General features: G+C 39.1%; 1 protein-coding gene across 1 annotated transcript in view; it reads left to right on the top strand.

Moving 5' to 3' along the window:
• The first annotated feature begins 7,847 nt into the window (after positions 1-7,847).
• Positions 7,848-19,389, top strand: part of LOC117075628 — a 38,888-nt gene continuing 27,346 nt past the window's right edge. The window contains exon 1 of the mRNA XM_033198159.1: positions 7,848-8,023. Coding sequence (XP_033054050.1) covers positions 7,885-8,023 — 139 coding nt within the window. The 5' untranslated portion in view covers positions 7,848-7,884. The remainder of the gene's footprint in view (positions 8,024-19,389) is intronic.

Genomic DNA, 19,389 nt, shown 5'->3' with positions numbered 1-19,389 from the left:
AAAGTGAGATTATTGGGCACTAATAGCTTCAATAAAACATAATCTTTTGGACAAACTAAACAAGAGAATAACATAATGTTTAAAATCTGAAAAAAAAATTTGTTGAATCATTAAAATGTTACATTTGAATTTATTAAAAATATCTTTAATTGAATACACAAGGTTGATGTATGAAGATTACCTGCCTTGTCCATAATCCAATATTCAAAGAGATGAACTCAATTTAGTATATCTCTTCATTTTATCTATTTTTGACAGTTTCTGTTTTACTTATTGCTGCAGTATTACTTCCTGTGGTAATGGTTACAAATCAGGGAGTAGGCTAAAAGTTTCTAGAAAAATTATGCAGGTGTTAAATCATGGACACCGAATCTCTTTCTTTTATAGACAAAATTGAGGCTCAGAGAAAAGGAAAATAGTTTACCGGAAAAACCTGGGTACAAATTCTCTATTACATCCTACATGTTTGGCCTTGGGCAAGTTGTTCAGCCTCTTTGTTGCTCCAGCTGTGAAAAAGAAGCAATATTAGCTATAAGGTAAAGCTATGATGCTGATTAAATAAATGATATACGAATTATCCGGCACAGAATAGGTGTTCAGCAAACCACTAGTTGCCTTCCCTTTTCCTAAAATCTCCATGGAGTCATTACATAAAACAACATGGAGTTGTTAAATATTTGGGAGCAGAACACAAGAGTTGGCCCTCAATCTTGTGTTCTTCCCATTTCACCATGCTGCTTCCTGCTGAGATTTATAGAGAAAGTACCTTGTCGAATAGGTAGCTGCTGCCTCTCACTTGGGAGTGTGTTGGGGAGATGGTATGAGTGAAAGGTAGATGTGTTACAAATCCTGACTACCAACATGGCTGAAACTGCAACCACCAACTACAGGAGGGTCACTCATTGTAATAGAAAGGGGCTGTTGGTGGCAGAACTGTGTTTTCAGCATCCACAGCTGACAGTCCCCCTGAAGTTATAGAACTGCGCTGCACACAAGCTCACAGCTGTGAGCGTGACACTGATGATAAAGCAATAATCCTCTCTACCTAATGTGCTTCTAGGTTGCGTGGCTGCCTGCCTTACCTAAATAGATTTTGTATAGACTTACATTTGAATGTATTCATTATACTCATAGAAACTGGTGGTGACTTGAGTAAACTCATTCTCCTGGAGAGAGAGCCTGAAATCATTCACTCATCATTCGTTTCTTCCTCAGAAATATCCTGAGCCCAATCGTATGCTTAGGATTTAGCAGTGCACAAAGAAAGATACAAAGAAGGAGTGTACACAACCCTTCAAGTATTTTACAAGTCTGGGATTTGCTAACAGACCTGGAAACTTAAACAGCAAACCACAGCAACAATTTATTCATTCATTCATTTAATATATATTTATTTAGAAAGAATGCTGACCACCGACAAGGCTTTGGTCTAGGTGAAATATAGCATAGAAAGATGAATATGATTTCTCTCCTTCTCTCTCTTTCTCTTTCTTTCTTTCTTTCTTTCTTTCTTTCTTTCTTTCTTTCTTTCTTTCTTTCTTTTTCTTCTTTCCTTTCTTTCTTTCTTTCTTCTTTCTTTCTTTCTTTCTTCTTTCTTTCTTTCTCTCTCTCTCTCTCTCTCTCTCTCTCTCTTCTCTCTCTCTCTTCTTCTTTCTTTCTTTTTCTTTCTTCGTTCTCCTTTTTCTTTGAGGCAGAGTTTTGCTCTCGTTGTCCGGGCTGGAGTGCAATGGCACGATCTTGGCTCACCGCAACCTCTGCCTCCCAGGTTCAAGCGATTCTCCTGCCTCAGCCTCCAGAGTAGCTGGGATTACAGGCATGCACCACTGTGCCTGGACAATTTTGTATTTTTAGTAGAGACAGGGTTTCTCCATGTTGGTCAGGCTGGTCTCAAACTCCCGACCTCAGGTGATCCACCTCGCTTGGACTCCCAAAGTGCTGGGATTACAGGAATGAGCCATCGTGCCCAGCCCAATATGATTTGTTTCTAAGCAGCATATAGTTAGATGAAGAAAGGACATTAGAGTGTTGAAGACAAACTTTAATACCTAGTATATAATATATGTACAGCATATAAGTATGAATAAGATGTACTAGGTAAATGATGCAAATTATGATAAATAGTCAAATAAATGCAAATAAGTTTGCATTTGGCAAAGCCTCTGTGATCCAATCAGTAACTCTTGATCCCTAAGGTCATTGAATCTTGCCCATCCTGCCTCCACAGTCACTTCTTCCTTCATTCCCTTTTCCTTTCTTGTTTCCACTGTATTTGGCCCTTCTTGTCTTGGTGCAATGAGTGACAGACATTTTCTCAGAAGGAATGATGCTTGGAGGATGAGTGAGAATTAACCAGGTAGAAAGGGGAGGGCATTTTAGGGACTGTAAAAGCATGTGCAAGGGTCTGGAGAAAGGGAGGGATCATGGTGTATATGAAGGACTGAAAGAAAGCAGGACAGTTGGAACAAGGGGCAACATGGGGCGAGATGAGTAGGGGGTGGGTGCAGTGGGGACACAGGATGTTTTCAGTGAGGCCATGCAGAACTTGTGGGTCATCAGAGATACTTTTGTTTGTATTTGAAGAAGCTCTTAAGAGCATGTCAAATCATCACAGACTATCATGGTTTCAAACTAGAAGGAATCTTAAGTTTCTGTAGTCTAACCTTGACTTTATATCTGTCACTGTGTCTCTATTGAGTAAACTTCTGGCCTATGCTGAAGAAAACAACTTAATTGCTAGGGAACTTGGGAATCCTGTGACTACTCATTCAACCTCTTTGTTGTTATTCCTCCTCTCTTATTTCTAAATTAACCATTTGAAAGTGAACAGTTCAGTGGTGTTTAGTCCACTTACAGCACTGTGCCACCACCACTGCTATCCAGTTCCAAAATATTTTCATCATTCTTAAACTCTTTACCCTTTAAGCAGGTTCTCCCCTTTTCCCCCCTCCCCAGCTCCTGGCAAAAACCAATCTGCATTCTATCTCTATAGATTTATCCATTCTGGATCTTTTATGTAAATGGAATCATAGAGCATATGGCCTTTTGTACCTGGTTTCTTTCACTTAGTAGTTTATCTGTGTTGTAGCATGTGTTAGTGCTCCATTCCTTTTTATTGCTGAATAATATTCCATACTCATTCCACTTGGGAATAACTCTGATAAAAACTCATTTGCCTTTCTCCTGCCTCAGTCTCCCAAGCAGCTGGGATTACAGGCGCCCACCACCACACCTGGTTAAATTTTTGTATTTTTAGTAGAGATGGGGTTTCACTGTGTTAGCCAGGATGGTATCGATCTCCTGACCTCCTGATCTGCCCCCCTTGGCCTCCCAAAGTGCTGGGATTACAGGCATGAGCCACTGCGCCCAGCTGGCCTTGGTTTTTTTACACCTTCAGAGAAAAGTAAAGGAGTGAAAGTGAGATAATCACCATATAAGAAGAAATTTATATGTCTGTTGAGTCCCTGTTGGTTATTGTAGCAAGGAATAAGGTAGTTTTTAACTTACAATGACTTATGTTTATACAGTTCCACCATGTGGGACAATTTTTGACAGTAATTTTCTGTTTAATATGTGGTATCTTTTGAGTTCCCAAACTTACAATCAGCGCCTTTTACTCATTTCCATTAAATATTATTTGAATGTACATCCTTCCTGAAGTATTTTTAAAAATATAAAAGTAAATTGTTATGGAAAGTAAATCCCTTATGTTTACTGCTTTGGCAAGGCAGTAACTACAGCTTTTCTACCTCCAATAAATCTCTCTGTAAAGTCAGCAGTTACCAAAGGCTACTATGTAAAGTGCCTTCTGGAAGAAAGTGACAAACTACTTAAAGTTTGTGTACAAGGAAGAAGAACATGTTTACTTGTTTAGTTCTGGTTTTCATTTTCTCAGATTGTTGACTCGGAATTTCTTTTTTGGGGGATGTGGATTTTTCGAATCCATTCACTTTATTCTCTACTATTTCAATTATTTGATTTTGTTACACTTTAAGAAGCTTGTGCAAGTAGCCACTTTTTAAGGTTCTTCAAAGAAAACTAACATTTGGCTGTTAGAGACCTCTGTGTGGACTGAGGTGGATGGAGCATGAAGCTCTGATTGGAGGTCCATGACAATGCATGGGAGAAGGCAAGGGGAGCTGACCACATGGAACAGGTCATCCAGACTTAGCCTCTGCCAGTGTGAAGTTCTTACTCATGTGGATGATTGATTGGCCTATTAGAATCACTGAATCTGTTTGCCTAAATTTTCCAGTAAGTGAACCCAACCCACGATGCCTAGTTGGTTTCTATCCATGGGCCTTCTATCTGCACAATGTCTTTCTGTCTGTCCAAATACTAAAGGTCAGAGAATCCCTTTGGAACTTTGAAGAGTTTGAACCCCATCAGCCACTCCCAGGTGGAGCTGCACAACTTTAGAGGCCCTGTATGTGGTCCGCTGTATAGTTTCACACTGAACATCAGACTTGTTTCAGTTTTGATCAATGGTTTTCTATAAACAGAGTCTGCTTTTGTCCAGCTCTTGCAATGGGACTCTTCAAGAATAAAGAATAGGTTGTTGCCTTGGAATTTTTCTGTTATTTAAAGTTTCAGTTGAAGCCCCAAAGCTGAGAGCAGTGAGTTCTAAATATGCACACTCTTAACATAAGATTAGAGATAGCAAAGCTAGTCCTGAGACCCATATCCTATTAGTTAATTCCAGAATATACAATAGAAGGCAGAAGACAGAGATTTATTAGAGGAGGCTATATTTGGAGGTAATTCACAGAAGAAGAGAATGTTAATGTTGCTCCCTCCACCAAATAAGTCAGGAAGGTCCCAAGAGCAACAGGTGGAGTCATGGGTCAGATACCATTGTGGTACAGGAGTGAAGCATGGTGAGAGATCACTCCAGAGCACCTGAGGTGGGTTCTGTTAGGCTTGGGGATATTTGAGAATTGAGAAAGTTATACCTGCCTTTGCCTGGAAAATTCTGAAGACAGAAGGCTAGCTAAAGTTGCCTGTGATGATAGGAAAGGAGGGCAGACATAGGCCAATGTAACCAGGACAGACATGATACTTTAATCTGCACTGTTAACATTTTCCATATCACTTTATTGGGTCTAGACCAGGGTTCCTCAACCTTAGCACTACTGCCATTTGGGGCTGAATAATTCTTTGTTACGGGAGGTTGTTAATATGATTTGGCTGTGTTCCCACCCAAATCTCACCTTGAACTGTAATAATCCCTATGTGTCAAGGGCAGGGCCAGATGGAGATAATTGAGTCATAGGGGTAGTTTCCCCCATACTGTGCTCGTGGTAGGGAATAAGTCTCGTGATATTTGATGGTTTTATACATGGGAGTTCCCCTGTACACGCTGCCTTGCCTGCAGCCATGTAAGATGTGGCTTTGCTTCTCATTCACCTTCTGCCATGATTGTGAGGTCTTCCAGCCATCTGAAACGGTGAATCAATTAAACCTCTTTCCTTTATAAATAATCCAGTTTCAGGTATGTCTTTATTAGCAACGTGAGAACAGACTAATACAGTTCTCCTGTGAATTATAGGGTATTTAGCAGCATCCATGGTCTCTACCCACTAGATACTAGTAGTAATCCCCAGTTGGAAGAATCAAAAATTTATCCAGACATTGCCAAATGTTAGGCATTTGAGGGGCGAAATTCACCTTGGTTGAGAACCAGTGGTGTAGACAATCAACAGAACAAATGAGGTCCTGATTTGTGGTGTTTGCCAGTTTTTGTGTTACTAATGCCTCTACTTTGGCCAATGTCAAGCTATCAATGTGATGCAACTAAAGGCAAAGTTGGAAAGGGAGCTGGACATATTGTTTCCATTACACCTATAGAATAGATAAAAATAACTTCAAGAGCATAGATGATAGTAAAATGATAATAATTAGGAGGTGTTGAGTTTTGAAAAATATATTTTTGTTTTTGATAAAATTATTTGAAAGTTTATACACTTTAATTTTTAATGATGCCTGTGTTTAACAACTGGTTTACAAAATTTCTGAGAATTTAACAGTCTGCTCTCATGTGCCAATGTGACTTGCCTGCAGCACACCACATTTATAGCCAAATTAGGAATGTAGAGAGGTAAGAAGATTTCTTCTCCTTACAGCTTAGGATATAATGTCAAACTGACCTGAATTTGTGAACTAAATAATTATACATGGCATCTATATTCCAAGCATCAGCCATTCCCCAAGGGAGGCTTTCCTCTGGCATATTTAGGAAATTGAGGGGTTGTCTTAGTTCTTTCCCACATTCATCCATTGGACAGTTGACTCTCAGCATTCTACATTCTTCACAGCCATTTCCAGTGTCACAGTGAGCCACTGGTTGTTTGCTGTTGTTTCACTCCTGGAAGTCTGGATCTCTTGCCTTCGATGATGTGCCTGCATCCTGAGCAGTAGAGAGATCAGCAAAGACCACAATTTCATGTCTAAGCCACAGATATTAATTTTGCTCCTCTCCCCTGATATATGCTTTTACTTTCTATCTCTTAAGAAATCATATTCTCTGCTTAATGCCTCCTTTTTGAAATAGGGAATGTAATACTTGGCCATTTGCCTACTTTATTAATTTGGGTAACATTTCAGTATTACTCTGTGATTTAGCTTATTTAACAGTGTTAAACTGAGGTTATATTAAATTTTTGATTCCCAGGTCAGGATTTTGTTGGTAATTTATGCAATAAAAGGGAAATCAAAAAAAAAAAAGAAATCATATTCTCTGAAATTTTCTTAATATTAATTTCTTCAGCCCCTTCCCAAGGGAGAAAAGCTCAATTCTGTATTTGCTCTTATCTTAGATGCCTTTTCCCTCTCTATCAACCCCCCTAGTGCAATACAGATAATCCGCAGAATAATGTGTACAAACTCTGAGACAGTCATTTTAGAGTAACACCAGCAATGGGTGGTATGGGTATACTTCACATCTATAGCTAGCTAGCTAGATATCAGATGAATATATATGAACCCATATATGTGAAGTATATATATTTAGTTACATATCTTGTATATTATACACACACACACACACACACACACACACACGCCCTCTTTGTATAGGCATAGAAGATCAATATTCTATAGATGTAGCTACTGTTACAGTGAACAGTAGTTATTTCTGTGAATGTGGTCTGGGGTTGTGGTGGAGGAAGACTCATTTTTTTTTTTTTTTTTTTGGTTTAACATTTTTGGCCGGGCGCGGTGGCTGAAGCCTGTAATCCCAGCACTTTGGGAGGCCGAGACGGGCAGATCACGAGGTCAGGAGATCGAGACCATCCTGGCTAACACGGTGAAACCCCGTCTCTATTAAAAAATACAAAAAACTAGCTGGGCGAGGTGGCGGGCGCCTGTAGTCCCAGCTACTCGGGAGGCTGAGGCAGGAGAATGGCGTGAACCCGGGAGGCGGAGCTTGCAGTGAGCTGAGATCCGGCCACTGCATTCCAGCCTGGGCGACAGAGCCAGACTCCATCTCAAAAAAAAAAAAAACAAATAAAACATTTTTACAAGTTTGTATCTAGTTAGCTAAAACAGGTGCCTACCAGTCTTAATTTCTCCAGTCTTCTTTGAGACCAAGCCCAGAAAGTCCTTCAGCCTCCATGATGATGGGTCTAAGGGAATGAGAGTGTTTGCTGTTGATGTGCACTTTTCTCTTTGGTCCTCTTTCTCTAGCATGATTTTACTGGTTCAGTCATCACACTCCCCAGTCTGCTCTCATGATCTTCCTGCTTCTCTTTATTCTCTGAGAACATTTTGGTAATTGTCCCAGAGAAGCCCTAGTGAGGATTATCGTGATAAAAGTGACATGCTAATGTCATGCTTGTATGGATTTCCTTCAGCAAATGAGCCCCAGCTCCCTTGTGAAACTTTAAGACCATGGTACTCAGAGGGGTAAGGCTCATGAAGTGGAGAGATGAGAAGACTTTCGGGGCAAATCTTGTGGAGGCTCTCATTCTCCTCGTGACATTGCTGTGGGAGAAGAAGGAGGCACTCCATGTTGGCTTCAGTGAAGAAGGTTACTAAAATTTAATTTTATCTTCTCTTGGGTTAGGTGTATAAGGGTATGTGTACGTAAATGTTTAAAAATTTAAGCTTATTTAGAGTTTGTTTAAACACATAAAAAATGATTAAAGAAAATTGAGGTCATTTGCAGCAGAAAAATAAAAAATTGTCAGTGAGAGAGACTGGTTATTCCATCTAGATTTTCCTAGCTTTAAATATAATGAAAGAAAAACAGACCAACTAATACTACATTTATTTGAATAGGTGAGCTCAGTGATCAGATGTCAGCTCTCAAAAGTTATCATTCAGCCTAGAAACCCAATTTAATTATTTGCAATTTATTCTCCTGCTATGTTTTGGAAAAAGATGACTATATCAGTTTTACTTATAGCCCCCTTTGAAAATGTAAGTTTTCCTTCTGCTGGTGATTCAAGAGTCCCTTTCTGCTATCATTAATGTCTTTTTTGAGATTTTTAAAGAAAATTTTATTTCAATAGCTTTTGGGTACAAGTAGTTTTTTGTTAGGCTGATGAATTGAGTTTTTTTTTTAAAATATAGATAAGCAAAATGTCAAAGACTTGATTAAAAATAATTAGAAATTACAAGAGTTTAAAAAATATTTTTCTCAATCTTAATTTAAACCCAACTTTGAAGACCAAGTTGCGGTTTTGGAAAAAACCTAAATCCTTTGAGAGAAACAACCCTATAAAGTATTTTAATGTGAATAATATAAAGTAAAACAGAAAAAAAATGAATCTCTAAAATAATATTAGTTTCTATGTTTAGTTTTTCTTTAACATCAACCTCTTTTTTGACTGTTTTATTGAAAACTCTACAGACAGTAGCTTATTTTTCCACCGACCTAAGCACCTGAGACTTTTGGCTGATGGCTATAAGACCAGTAAAACTGCCTATAAAACGTAACTTTATAATATAACTTAAACAATGTTTATAGAATGTATTCCAACATTTACTTTTTTCCAAAAGCAAACAACTCAGTGTGTATTCATTATATTACAATGCAAAACAACATTCATGTTTCTGAACAATGATAACACTTGCTCTGTAGTTATATTGTTTACAGTATTTCTGTAGTACCAACAGGTAAGTCTGAAAGGAGGGAACGCTGATCTCACTTAGCGTAAAATTTTTCTGAGCCTAACACGAAGGAAATCGAGTAATATTTTATTTGAACATGTTTTTATTAGCTTGATTTTCAAGTGCTATGGTAAAATCATGTTCCTGACTCCATACAGCCCAAGATAATATAGTCAGCCAGTGCACCTGGTATCATCTCACAACCGTGTTCCACTTCAGGGTGTTTGTCCATACTAGTATTACTTTCTATCCATTGGGTTTGCTCTTTAACCTCTTTTAATTCTTTCCTCCATATCACCTTCTCAAATGCCCATGATCATTCTATAAAAAATCCTACTCCTGTCATCCAGCATCTCTCATCTCTGTTAACCTAAGTATTGTCCTCTGAAATATTATGTAATACAATTGTTTATTATGTTCTATATTTTGTCTCTCTCGTCACAGAATATTCATTGTAAAATTCATGATAGAGAGGATTTTGTCTTTTATTTATTTATTTTTTCTTTTTCTTCATTGCTGTATCCCCACTGCCCATACAGTGCTGGTTACGTAGTAGGAGCTAACTAAATATTGTTGTGTAAATGAATAAATAAATGAATGAATGGATGTAGGTTACCTTCTCCACACATTTGATGTATTCAGTAGTTAATTTCCCAGAGGTTTTTAAAAAGAAATTTTAGCATTGCATAAAAATAATAGACCTATTGTACCCAACATTGAGGGCAGTGAACACTGTGATAATTTTAGAGAAAAATCCCAAAGAAATGGAGCCAGTGACAGAACAGGCAAATTTGCTGAAGATCATAGAATTCTTAACCAGAAAAAATAATGTAGTATTACTCTGCCAAGTATGACAGAACTAGAGTTGTAAGCATTTGACTCATCTAGCAAAAGGAAATTGATGTAGATATTAAAAAAAAAGACTTGATACAGATGTGACTGTTGTTTATCTATCAATATTGCTCAGTAGGTTGTCTCAACTCTTGGCATTTCCATGTCAGGCACTGAAATGTGTTTTGGGCACTGATCTCTTTCCCATGCAATGGAAACCAGGTGGAAAGAGCAACAGCCTCCCACAGTGAATTTGTAATTAGTCAGAGACTTGGAGGAGAAAACAGTATGTGGGCCAACAAAAGGAGGGAAATAGAGATCATGCTTGCCCTTCTCTTTTCTTCCTCTGCACCTCTTCTGTCCTCCACCAAGCTCTACTCCTTGTATCGCTCCTCTTCTTATTTGAGTATAAAAGGGGGAAAAATACTATCTTTGTAGTTTAAAAGGGAGTGTGGTTTTTTCCCTTTACTGAAGACATCTAGTTATTGAGGAAGAAAAGCTGAAATAGGTATTAGGGAAAAAATATTACTAACGGTAAGAAGAAATAAGCAGTGGAAAAGATGGCTAAAGGAAGCAGGAGTGGGGAGTTGACTTTTGGAGATAATTACATCTAACCTGCTAATCCTCAACCACTGGGTTACCTAAGTTGATGTCCTCATATTAGAGTCTCAAATGAATATCTGGAATATATTCATGAAGGGGAAAAATCATTGCAAATTATCACTGGTATGCGCCAAAATGTTACACACGTTGCAAAACCATATTGCAATTCCCTCCAACAGTTTCTCCACAAGAATAAAGCTGCATCATTATAAGTGATGCTTGGTATGTCCAATGAATATTTTGTTTACATTTGACCAAATATCAGTAACCAAAGATATAATAAAACACATGTAAAAGAGAAATATGTACTAGTTTTTACTGGAAGAGAGGACATGAAACACGCGTCTTTTTCTGAACTATATTCATTCTTTTTTTGTCAGGTTTTGGCTGTCCACATACTTACACATCTTCTCCCTTCCTTCCTTCCAGCATCTTTAACTCCACCATCTCCTGCAGAAAAAGACATTAATACTAAAACAATGAGTCTAGTTCAATTCTAAGGATTTCATTCTTAGAATCTGAGATTCTAATGCATCTAATTTACTGTAAGTTTAAAATGTATTGTTGGTTTCTCTAATAATGAAAGAACTGGGGGCTACCATACACCATGAGAGAGCACAGTACAAGTCTTCCCACTACATGTAGCTCTCCCTCTCTCTCTCATAAATTGCCCAATTTGTATAAGATCTGTATGTACATATCTTACCTCTTCTACATTTATAAAACTGGTTTTTGTTATTCTCTTTTATAAAGTAGAAAATCAATTTAGAGACACGAATTTTCCTAGAGTCGCACAGTTCATGCCTGACACAGATGGAATTCAAACTCAAATCTGTCTGACTTCAAAGTCAACATTCATTCAGAAAAGAGAGCTTCTGTGTGACATGGATCTCAGACAAGCAAGAATGTGTTAGTCTTGGTGGGTAATGGCAAGGGAAAAAAAATTCCTGTTGTGTGTTTCTAAAACTTCACATTTTACCCCTTTCACTGATATTGTGAACCCTGCCAAATGCCACCAGCTCACATGCCATTTCTTCCCTTTTTAAGTTTTCACATTTCTATTCTGTTTCTTTTATTCTGCTTTGTGTAAAAATTACTTACTTGCTTTGATGGCTTTTCCGTCACGACATGGTGTGTACATTGAGGGCAAAGATTGTTATCTTACTCATTTCTCATTCAGTGCAAAGCCTGGTTCTGTGCACATAAGTAAGTGCATAATAAATATTCACAATGAAACAGGAGCTCTGCGTGAGAGGGAGGACCCAGCACTGGAGCACCCCTTAGGTCCTGTGACATATGTATTAGAATTAAAAATAGAAGAAACCATTTTCTTGGCATTGCAGTTTAGTCTGCTCCAGCCAAACATAGAAAGCTGTCATGTGAATATTTTTGAACCTCAAAAACAATTTTGGTTTAAGTCTGGGTGGGGGAGGAGGAGAATGGTGGCTCTTATTTCTCCCACACCAGTCCACCCATCTCATATTAGAACATGTAATTCCAACAGTGCTGACTGTCATAAAATTTGTGAACAGAGTGTCCTCTGAACACTGTTTGGTATACACATTGCCTCTTTAAGAAGCTTACTTGTAGCTTATAATTAAATTAAAGAACCAGCAGCTGCTGAAAAAAAGTATAGCCTAGAGGCCATGTTTATGAGTTTCTCAGGCAAGAGGTAGTCATGTCAGAACTACTATTGTTATGAGTCTGAATGTTTCCAGTGAAATCTTTGCACGAATCATTTGCTTAGTACTAGTCATCCAGTCATGCCTCTTGATTTCAGCCCACTATTTCCTCTTGGAACTGGCAAAAACAACTCTACAAAGGAAAACATTTTATAAGAAAAATCATAGCCTTCTGCTTTTTAAACCACAGATGACCTGGACTCTATGACCAATTCACAAGGGTGCTGCCTCTGGTTCCAATGGCCAGGGAAGAAAGACTACAACAAACATCAAGCCCCTGAAAGCAGAAACCCTGGTTTCTCTTTTCTTTGTTTCCTTAATAAAGGATTTTAATACATTGTAGGTAGGATATCAACTGCCCTGGTTTATACAGGACTGCCCTAGTTTTAGCACTGACAGTTTCATGTCATGGGAAACCCCTCATTCTTGGTCAGACTGGGACAGTTGGTCATCCCTGCATTAGGGGCCTTATCCATGCTGTTAAGTAAGAGTCAAACATTCTGAGATAAGTTTATGATTTAGAAGGTTTTGAACCATAATACCCAAATCACACATCAGTGGTCAAGTCCCAGTAAATTATATATAAAGAAGTCATAGAATCTCCAAAGAGTCCTTAAATATGTTTTACTCCAGAACTTCCAACCTGGTGTTCCCAGTGGTAGATGTGAACACATTGTGCTACTAATCCTGGTGTGCTGAGGTATTGATCCCCCAGCCCTGTTTTGGCTGGGTAGAATCTGGGTACCTCCAGCCCTCAGTCACTTTCCCCTAGCCGTGAGCTATCTTATCTATCTCTTTAGACCAGTGAGCGCTATTAAATAATATCATTTTCCATATGTGGCATAATAAGAAAAAAAGGTGGAAAGTAGTGCTCAGATCTAAGCCACTAATTTTATAGGCAAAACCTAACTTCATTTCTATTAAATACAGGCTGTATGAAGCTGAGGTAAAACTGCGTTTAGTTTATATTGTGTTCAACTGTCTTCAAGGTGATTTAGATCACTGCCTGGGAAAGATGATGAATTACAGCATGAGTGGTAAGTGACAAAACTCAGCAAGCCAAATTTGCATTGAAGGCACATGGCTGGCTAAATGAGGAGAAAAAAAATGACATTTATCTGAATAATACTGATAGAAATTCCCATGTTGCTTCACTTATCTATGTTTTTAGTAAACACATACCATTTAAATCTCAGTTACCTTTGAGTTTGAGTTAACCTGATGTTTCATTTCTACTCTTGACTTTGACTTTGGACATATGCAAAGTTATAATTTCAAAAATCAAGATATCCAGAAAGTAAACACAACTAAGTAAGAATTATAGACTTAAAATCCATGTTTTCAAGATAAACAAGCATTTACACCTCCTCTTAATTATTTCATAAAGATTTGCTCAAGTTCAAAATGGAGAAAAGATACAGAGTGAAAGGCAATGTGCAAATAAAAGTCTACAGGCTTGAAGGTATTAGAGTTCTAAATTCCCATTCCCCTTGCTAGTCTTCATAGGCAGTGAGTCGAGAAGGGATAGATTCCGTGTATTAAGCTGGGCCTTTGCAGATCCGAACTTTACATTGTGCCAGATTTGAAGCCTGCCCAACCTCTGGCTCTTCGATTGCTTAATACATTAGTGGACTTGTTCCAGTTCCCAGTGGTTGGAGTTCCACATCACACAGTCCCTGTCCCATCTGGTGCTAATTGGCACCCTTGTTGGTAGTTTCCAAAAGCAGAACAGGAAAAATAAAAGGGACTATCTTTCTATCCTTAGAAGTTAGAAGTTTAGTACAAGCAGTCCTCAATTTAAAATGGGCTGTGTACTAAAATATTGTATGTAAATCAGCTGTTTAGAACCCAGAACAAATTTTTCCAATGAAACAAAGTCATGTTTGATGGTTACTTCCCCAGGTCAGCCCAGTTCACAAAAGCCTGTTGGACCCATAATGTACCCAATAAATAGTTTCCATCTTAATAGCATAGAACCATCATCAGTGAACCAAGAAGTAGGAAGAGGTGGTGAAAGCCTCACTACCTTTGGTAGTAGAAGGCCAGGCTGGCTTCTCACTAGTTGAGTGATTTTAGAAAATTCTCGGAACTCCTTTTAGCTCTGAGTTTCTTTAACTGAATGGAGAAAGGCAGATTACAAAAGTTGCTTTTTGTCTTCACTGGGTTATTGTTGCAGGGCTCAGATAAGATAATGCCTATGAAATATCTTAAAAACGACTTTCAGCTTCTACTGAAAGAACAGAATCACAGATTCGCCCTGTTTCCTTCCTAAACCTTGTCAGCAAGAGGATCAGGGACTACCCACAATCCAAATTCCACGTTGTGGTTCCCATTTTGGGAAAGTGGCTGGGAGGTTAGGAGGCAATGAAGTAGTAAGAACAGAGACTACTGAGGGGTGGGATCAAGGGATGGCTTCTTTAGGATGGGAAGACCTTTTATTCCATATTAACCCTCAAAGACGATTTCTTGGTACAGGCTGCTCTTTGTTATCTTTTTATTTTCTTCCTAGGACCCCAGGGATTGGCCTGTTGTTTACACTGTCAACACTTCTTGCTTCTGAACAGCACATCTTCCTTCCCAGTGTTATTGAAGACTCAACATCCTTTCTGAGGTTTCATAATGAATTTGATTACCTGATTACAAGAGAAGGGATATAGAAAGTAAAAAATCTCACCCCTGTATATCATGTGTATATATCTATATCATAGATGAAAAGTAAGACCACACATACATGTTAACTGTACACTTCTGTAATCTAAGGACAATCACGTTTTATTTACACCTGAAAGACGGAGCTGACTCAGGGAATTTAATCTCAGAATTCCTCTGGTGCTGGAGCTATGGAGAGAAGAATAGACTTAAACCTCTGCATGAGGACTGGTGACAGAATAACGAAGTGTCGCAGAGGCTGGTAAGCATGGGCAACAAGGCAGACTTCTGCAAGAAATGGGAAGGAGAGGCAGCCTGGGGTGAGATGATTGCCCTTCCCTGCCCTCCTCACCTTCCTCCCCTTCCCACAAGGAAGGAACTACTGTCCACACCATTATGGCGGCATTTTCTCCAACTGCAGCACTTCACTGACTTCTGACTACTTTCTGTTCTGTCTTCATCTTAGTGATCCTCCTTCTGAGCTTCCCCTTGTCTTATCCTGCAAGCTCCTTCCACCACCCTGTACCCTCTTCCATGGTAATACCAAACAATCTTGTCTTTTCCTCTTTCTCCCTCTACATTCTTTTCAACTACCAATAACCTCTCCCTCCTTTCTCCTCGCCTCATCCTCAGACTTTTTCCATTAGCCTTCTGCCAGTTCAAGTTGAGTTAACATTCATTACTCTATTAGAAACATGATGATGGTTAAAACATAATTGCCAGCAACAGGGAGCTGACACATTTGTAGATGCCATCAGCATGATACAAAGCAGGGAATGGAGAAGTGGAGTCTAAGGATACAGAGAAGGGAAACACAAATCCAAAAAGTGTGGGTTTTCAAATGGGGTGGGAAGAATTGAGGAGAACATCATGGAGCTGGTGGCATCTAAGCTGGGCCTCAAAAGGTATATGACAGTTCAGAGGAGACAACCTTTTAAGTAAAAGGAAGACACCTTAAGAAAATTTCTAACTTGATTATTACATGTGAAAAAGGACCAGAGACCTAGTAAGCCACTGCCACTTCCCAGGAATATGTCCATTATATTTTCACAGGATAAGTGAAAGCGAATCTTTTACTTTTCCTTTGTGGAGACTTCAGACTTCACGTGGAAAGCTCTGATAATGCAGCAGAGAGGGTTGGAGTAGCAGAGACAGCTGGATCATGTAAAGGATGTACTCATATTTTTCTTTTCTCCTTCAATATACAGACACAGGCCGCTAGGAGAAACCCACTAAAGTGGAACTCTTGAGGAAAAATAGCAAATCAAGGGTGTACTCCAGCAACCCAAGCAGCCCTGAAGTCAAGGATACTGGCTCATGCTAATAAATTCTCTGCTAACAACCCCCAGTGGCAAGATTGCAATCATGTGGTTCTATTTAATGAAAATATAAACAGAGTCCATCCCATTCTAATTTAGAAGAAGAGAATAGTTAGAATCTGGGGTTCTCAGGGCAATGACTCAGACTTCTGAGACATTAACTCAAGAGAGAGCCTGTGTTAACATGTACACTTTGGGTTGTCTGTTTTGACTTGACTGGTCAAGGAAACAGGCAGGTTAGGTTAAAAAAAGAAAACAACAGGCAGGACAGTCAAGAAACAGTCAAACGAATTGTTTGACAGATAATTATTATTTCCGTTTCGGGCTGTCACTTATGTCAAGTAAATCACACCAGTTAAAACAGATGAACGTCATGTTCAATGTCCTCTGAATGGAGTTCTACCCACCCGTCTCATTCATGTAGACACTCCAGGATTCTCACGTGGCTCTTTCTCCTCTACTTACTTCCTCTTATATTTTCATTCCTCATACTGGTTCTTGTTTTTGCTTGCACGCCTCTATTCTTCATTCCCCACCCCCCGCCCCATGTTTTCTTCATCCATTCCTTAGAGAAAACAAAAAGTTGTGCAAACTTTTTCTGTTCTGAATCTAATTTTAAGGCATTATTCCAGAAACCAAGCCTGGCATTTACATTTCCAAACGAATAGAAATGTATATCTAAACATATTCACATTGCAGGAAAGAGCATCTTAACCATTCTTACACAAATTCCCCACTTTGTTTTTATTTGTACAGAATGGCTGAAGATTTATTTGCTAACACTTTCTAGAATCAAATGGTCAGGCTTATTTCTCATTTGGTCTCCCTGAGTCCTTATAGTGTCATGCGAAGATCCCTGGGCTGAAAGTCAGAAGATTTCTGTTCTTCTTCCTGTTCCACCACCAGTCAGTGCTTGACTTTCTTTCTTCTGGGTCTCACTCTCATACTTGAACATCAGAGGGCTGGTCTACTTGATTTCTGTCATTGTAACATCTTAGTATTGTGAGTCTCTAAGGCTCCTTGTATAATAAATAATCAACATGGGGCATTTAGACACTATTTCTGTACACATGCCTAATGTTATTTTTGGCTTTGTTATAAACCTAATATTGAACACCAAAGCTAAAGGCTGTCTTTCCTATACTTGCATTGAGAAATGACTAATTGTATAGCCCAGATTTCTCAAGATGTCTCCTTCCTGCAGATATCCATGAGGCATGCTAACATTAAAGACTCAAATGTCACTATCACATGTCCTCTTATGCTGACACAGGTCCCCTCAACCCCTGGAAGTTTTTACCCTACGGAGGGTTTTTCCCTACATTCTCATATGGCCACAGATAAGTTGGATCTTATGTTGTGGGACACAGCTGTTTTTAAGTTGGGGCATGGCTGGTACATTTCTGCTATTCCAGGCTTGACATTTGACTGGGTCAGTCGTCTCCCCATGGCTGCTGCTAATGCTGTGCTGGGTTTAAAAGCCTGCTCCAGATGCTGCCTCTATTCCATTGTCAGGTACCTTGTCACTGTGACTGATCCATAAGACATGGCCTTTTCTCCTGACTGACCACCCTCGGGCAGTTGGCAAGGCATGGCAGACACAGTGCCAGCTCTGCCAGGAATCAGGCTGTGACTTCAGGGCACCAAAGCTGTGTGATGATTTATACCCTATGGAAAAGTGGTCAGGGGAGACTTTTTCTTTCTGTTAAGTTCTGCTAGAGGGAATCCCAGTGCAGAGTTGCTTATGTCACAAAGTAAAACTGCTTCAGCATTTACTTAGAACTCTCTGCTTCCCATCACACTCAGACTAAGCTGAATTGAAATTAAGGTAGGGATGAATCTCAGACTTGCTGTGTCCAGAATCATCTTCCTCATCCCATGACATAGACTTTTTTACTGAGTCAACCTAATCTTTCCTGGATCATTCTCAGGACCAGTTCTCTTCCAGAAACTTTCTCAGTCTTTATGCAGACATGATTCTGGGTGTTGACACTGCTTTTTTGCCAGATGTCCCCAGACACATCTGAATCACTTTGTCTCAAGCTGGAGTCTTTATCACCATTCCACAAAAAGCTGGGTATAGTTCAAATTCCTGACTGTATATTCTGATTCCCCTGGGCATTTACACTTGGCCATCCCACACAGTTCCTCCTCCTGGAATTGTAAGGGTCCTATTACAATTCATCAGCGTGCTTTCCTTAATTTTTTTTTTTTTTTTTTGAGATGGAGTCTTGCTCTGTCCCCCAGGCTGGAGTGCAGTGGCACCGTCTCGGCTGAATGTAACCTCCGCTTCCCGGGTTCAAGCAATTCTCCTGCCTCAGCCTCCCAAGTAGCTGGGATTACAGGCATGTGCCATGACGCTTTGCTAATTTTTTGTATTTTTCGTACAGACAGGGTGAACCGTGTTAGCCAGGATGACCTCGATCTTCTGATCTCAATCTTCTGACCTCGTGATCTGCTCACCTTGGCTTCCCAAAGTGCTGGGATTACAGGCGTGAGCCACCACGCCCGGACTTCAGCGTGCTTTTTTTTTTTTAAGGTTTGCTATATTTACATCTGGTTTCTCTTTCTGAATGGTAAGCTCAAAGATAGAATTTGTATTCTTCTGTATGTCCTCTGTTGTGTCTTGCAAAGTGCTGCTCACATATTAAGATTTTGATTGGGACAGAGATATACAAGAATATCGCTGGTGCTTTTTAAGCAGTAAATTAATATAAAATTTAAAAAAATCAGAATTCCAAAATGATAGAAAGAAAAATGTACCTCCTGGGGTCACAGTAATTCAATGAGCCCAGGACACTGGGACATGTCCTCTGCCAGATTCCCATGTAGCCAGTTATTTTAAGTACAGAAAGAAGCTGGCTTTTTAAAAGTACTTTTTTAATTATGGAAAGAAGTTCAGCTTTGAATGACTGGGCTGTGTTTGGTTATTTAATATATAGAATAACTCCCTAGGAAAAAAAATCCTAGGGAGGTAAGTATGAAACAGTGGGAAGATTGTAATTATGCAGAACTCTGAAGGAACTGCAATACTTGGGTTAACTTAATGTTGTGGTTAATTGCAGGTTAGTCAGAAAATCATTATTTCGACACTTTTTGAATAATCCTTACAAAATGCCCTTAGCAAATTCCCATGTTGCAAGCATAGCTATATCTTTCTTTGTTGTCTGAGGATTTTTAGGGCCTTCATGTCAGTA

This window comes from Trachypithecus francoisi, unplaced genomic scaffold, assembly GCF_009764315.1.
Source record: "Trachypithecus francoisi isolate TF-2019V2 unplaced genomic scaffold, Tfra_2.0 Lachesis_group5, whole genome shotgun sequence".
NCBI lineage: Eukaryota > Metazoa > Chordata > Mammalia > Primates > Cercopithecidae > Trachypithecus > Trachypithecus francoisi.
This window is presented reverse-complemented; position numbering and strand designations above follow the sequence as displayed.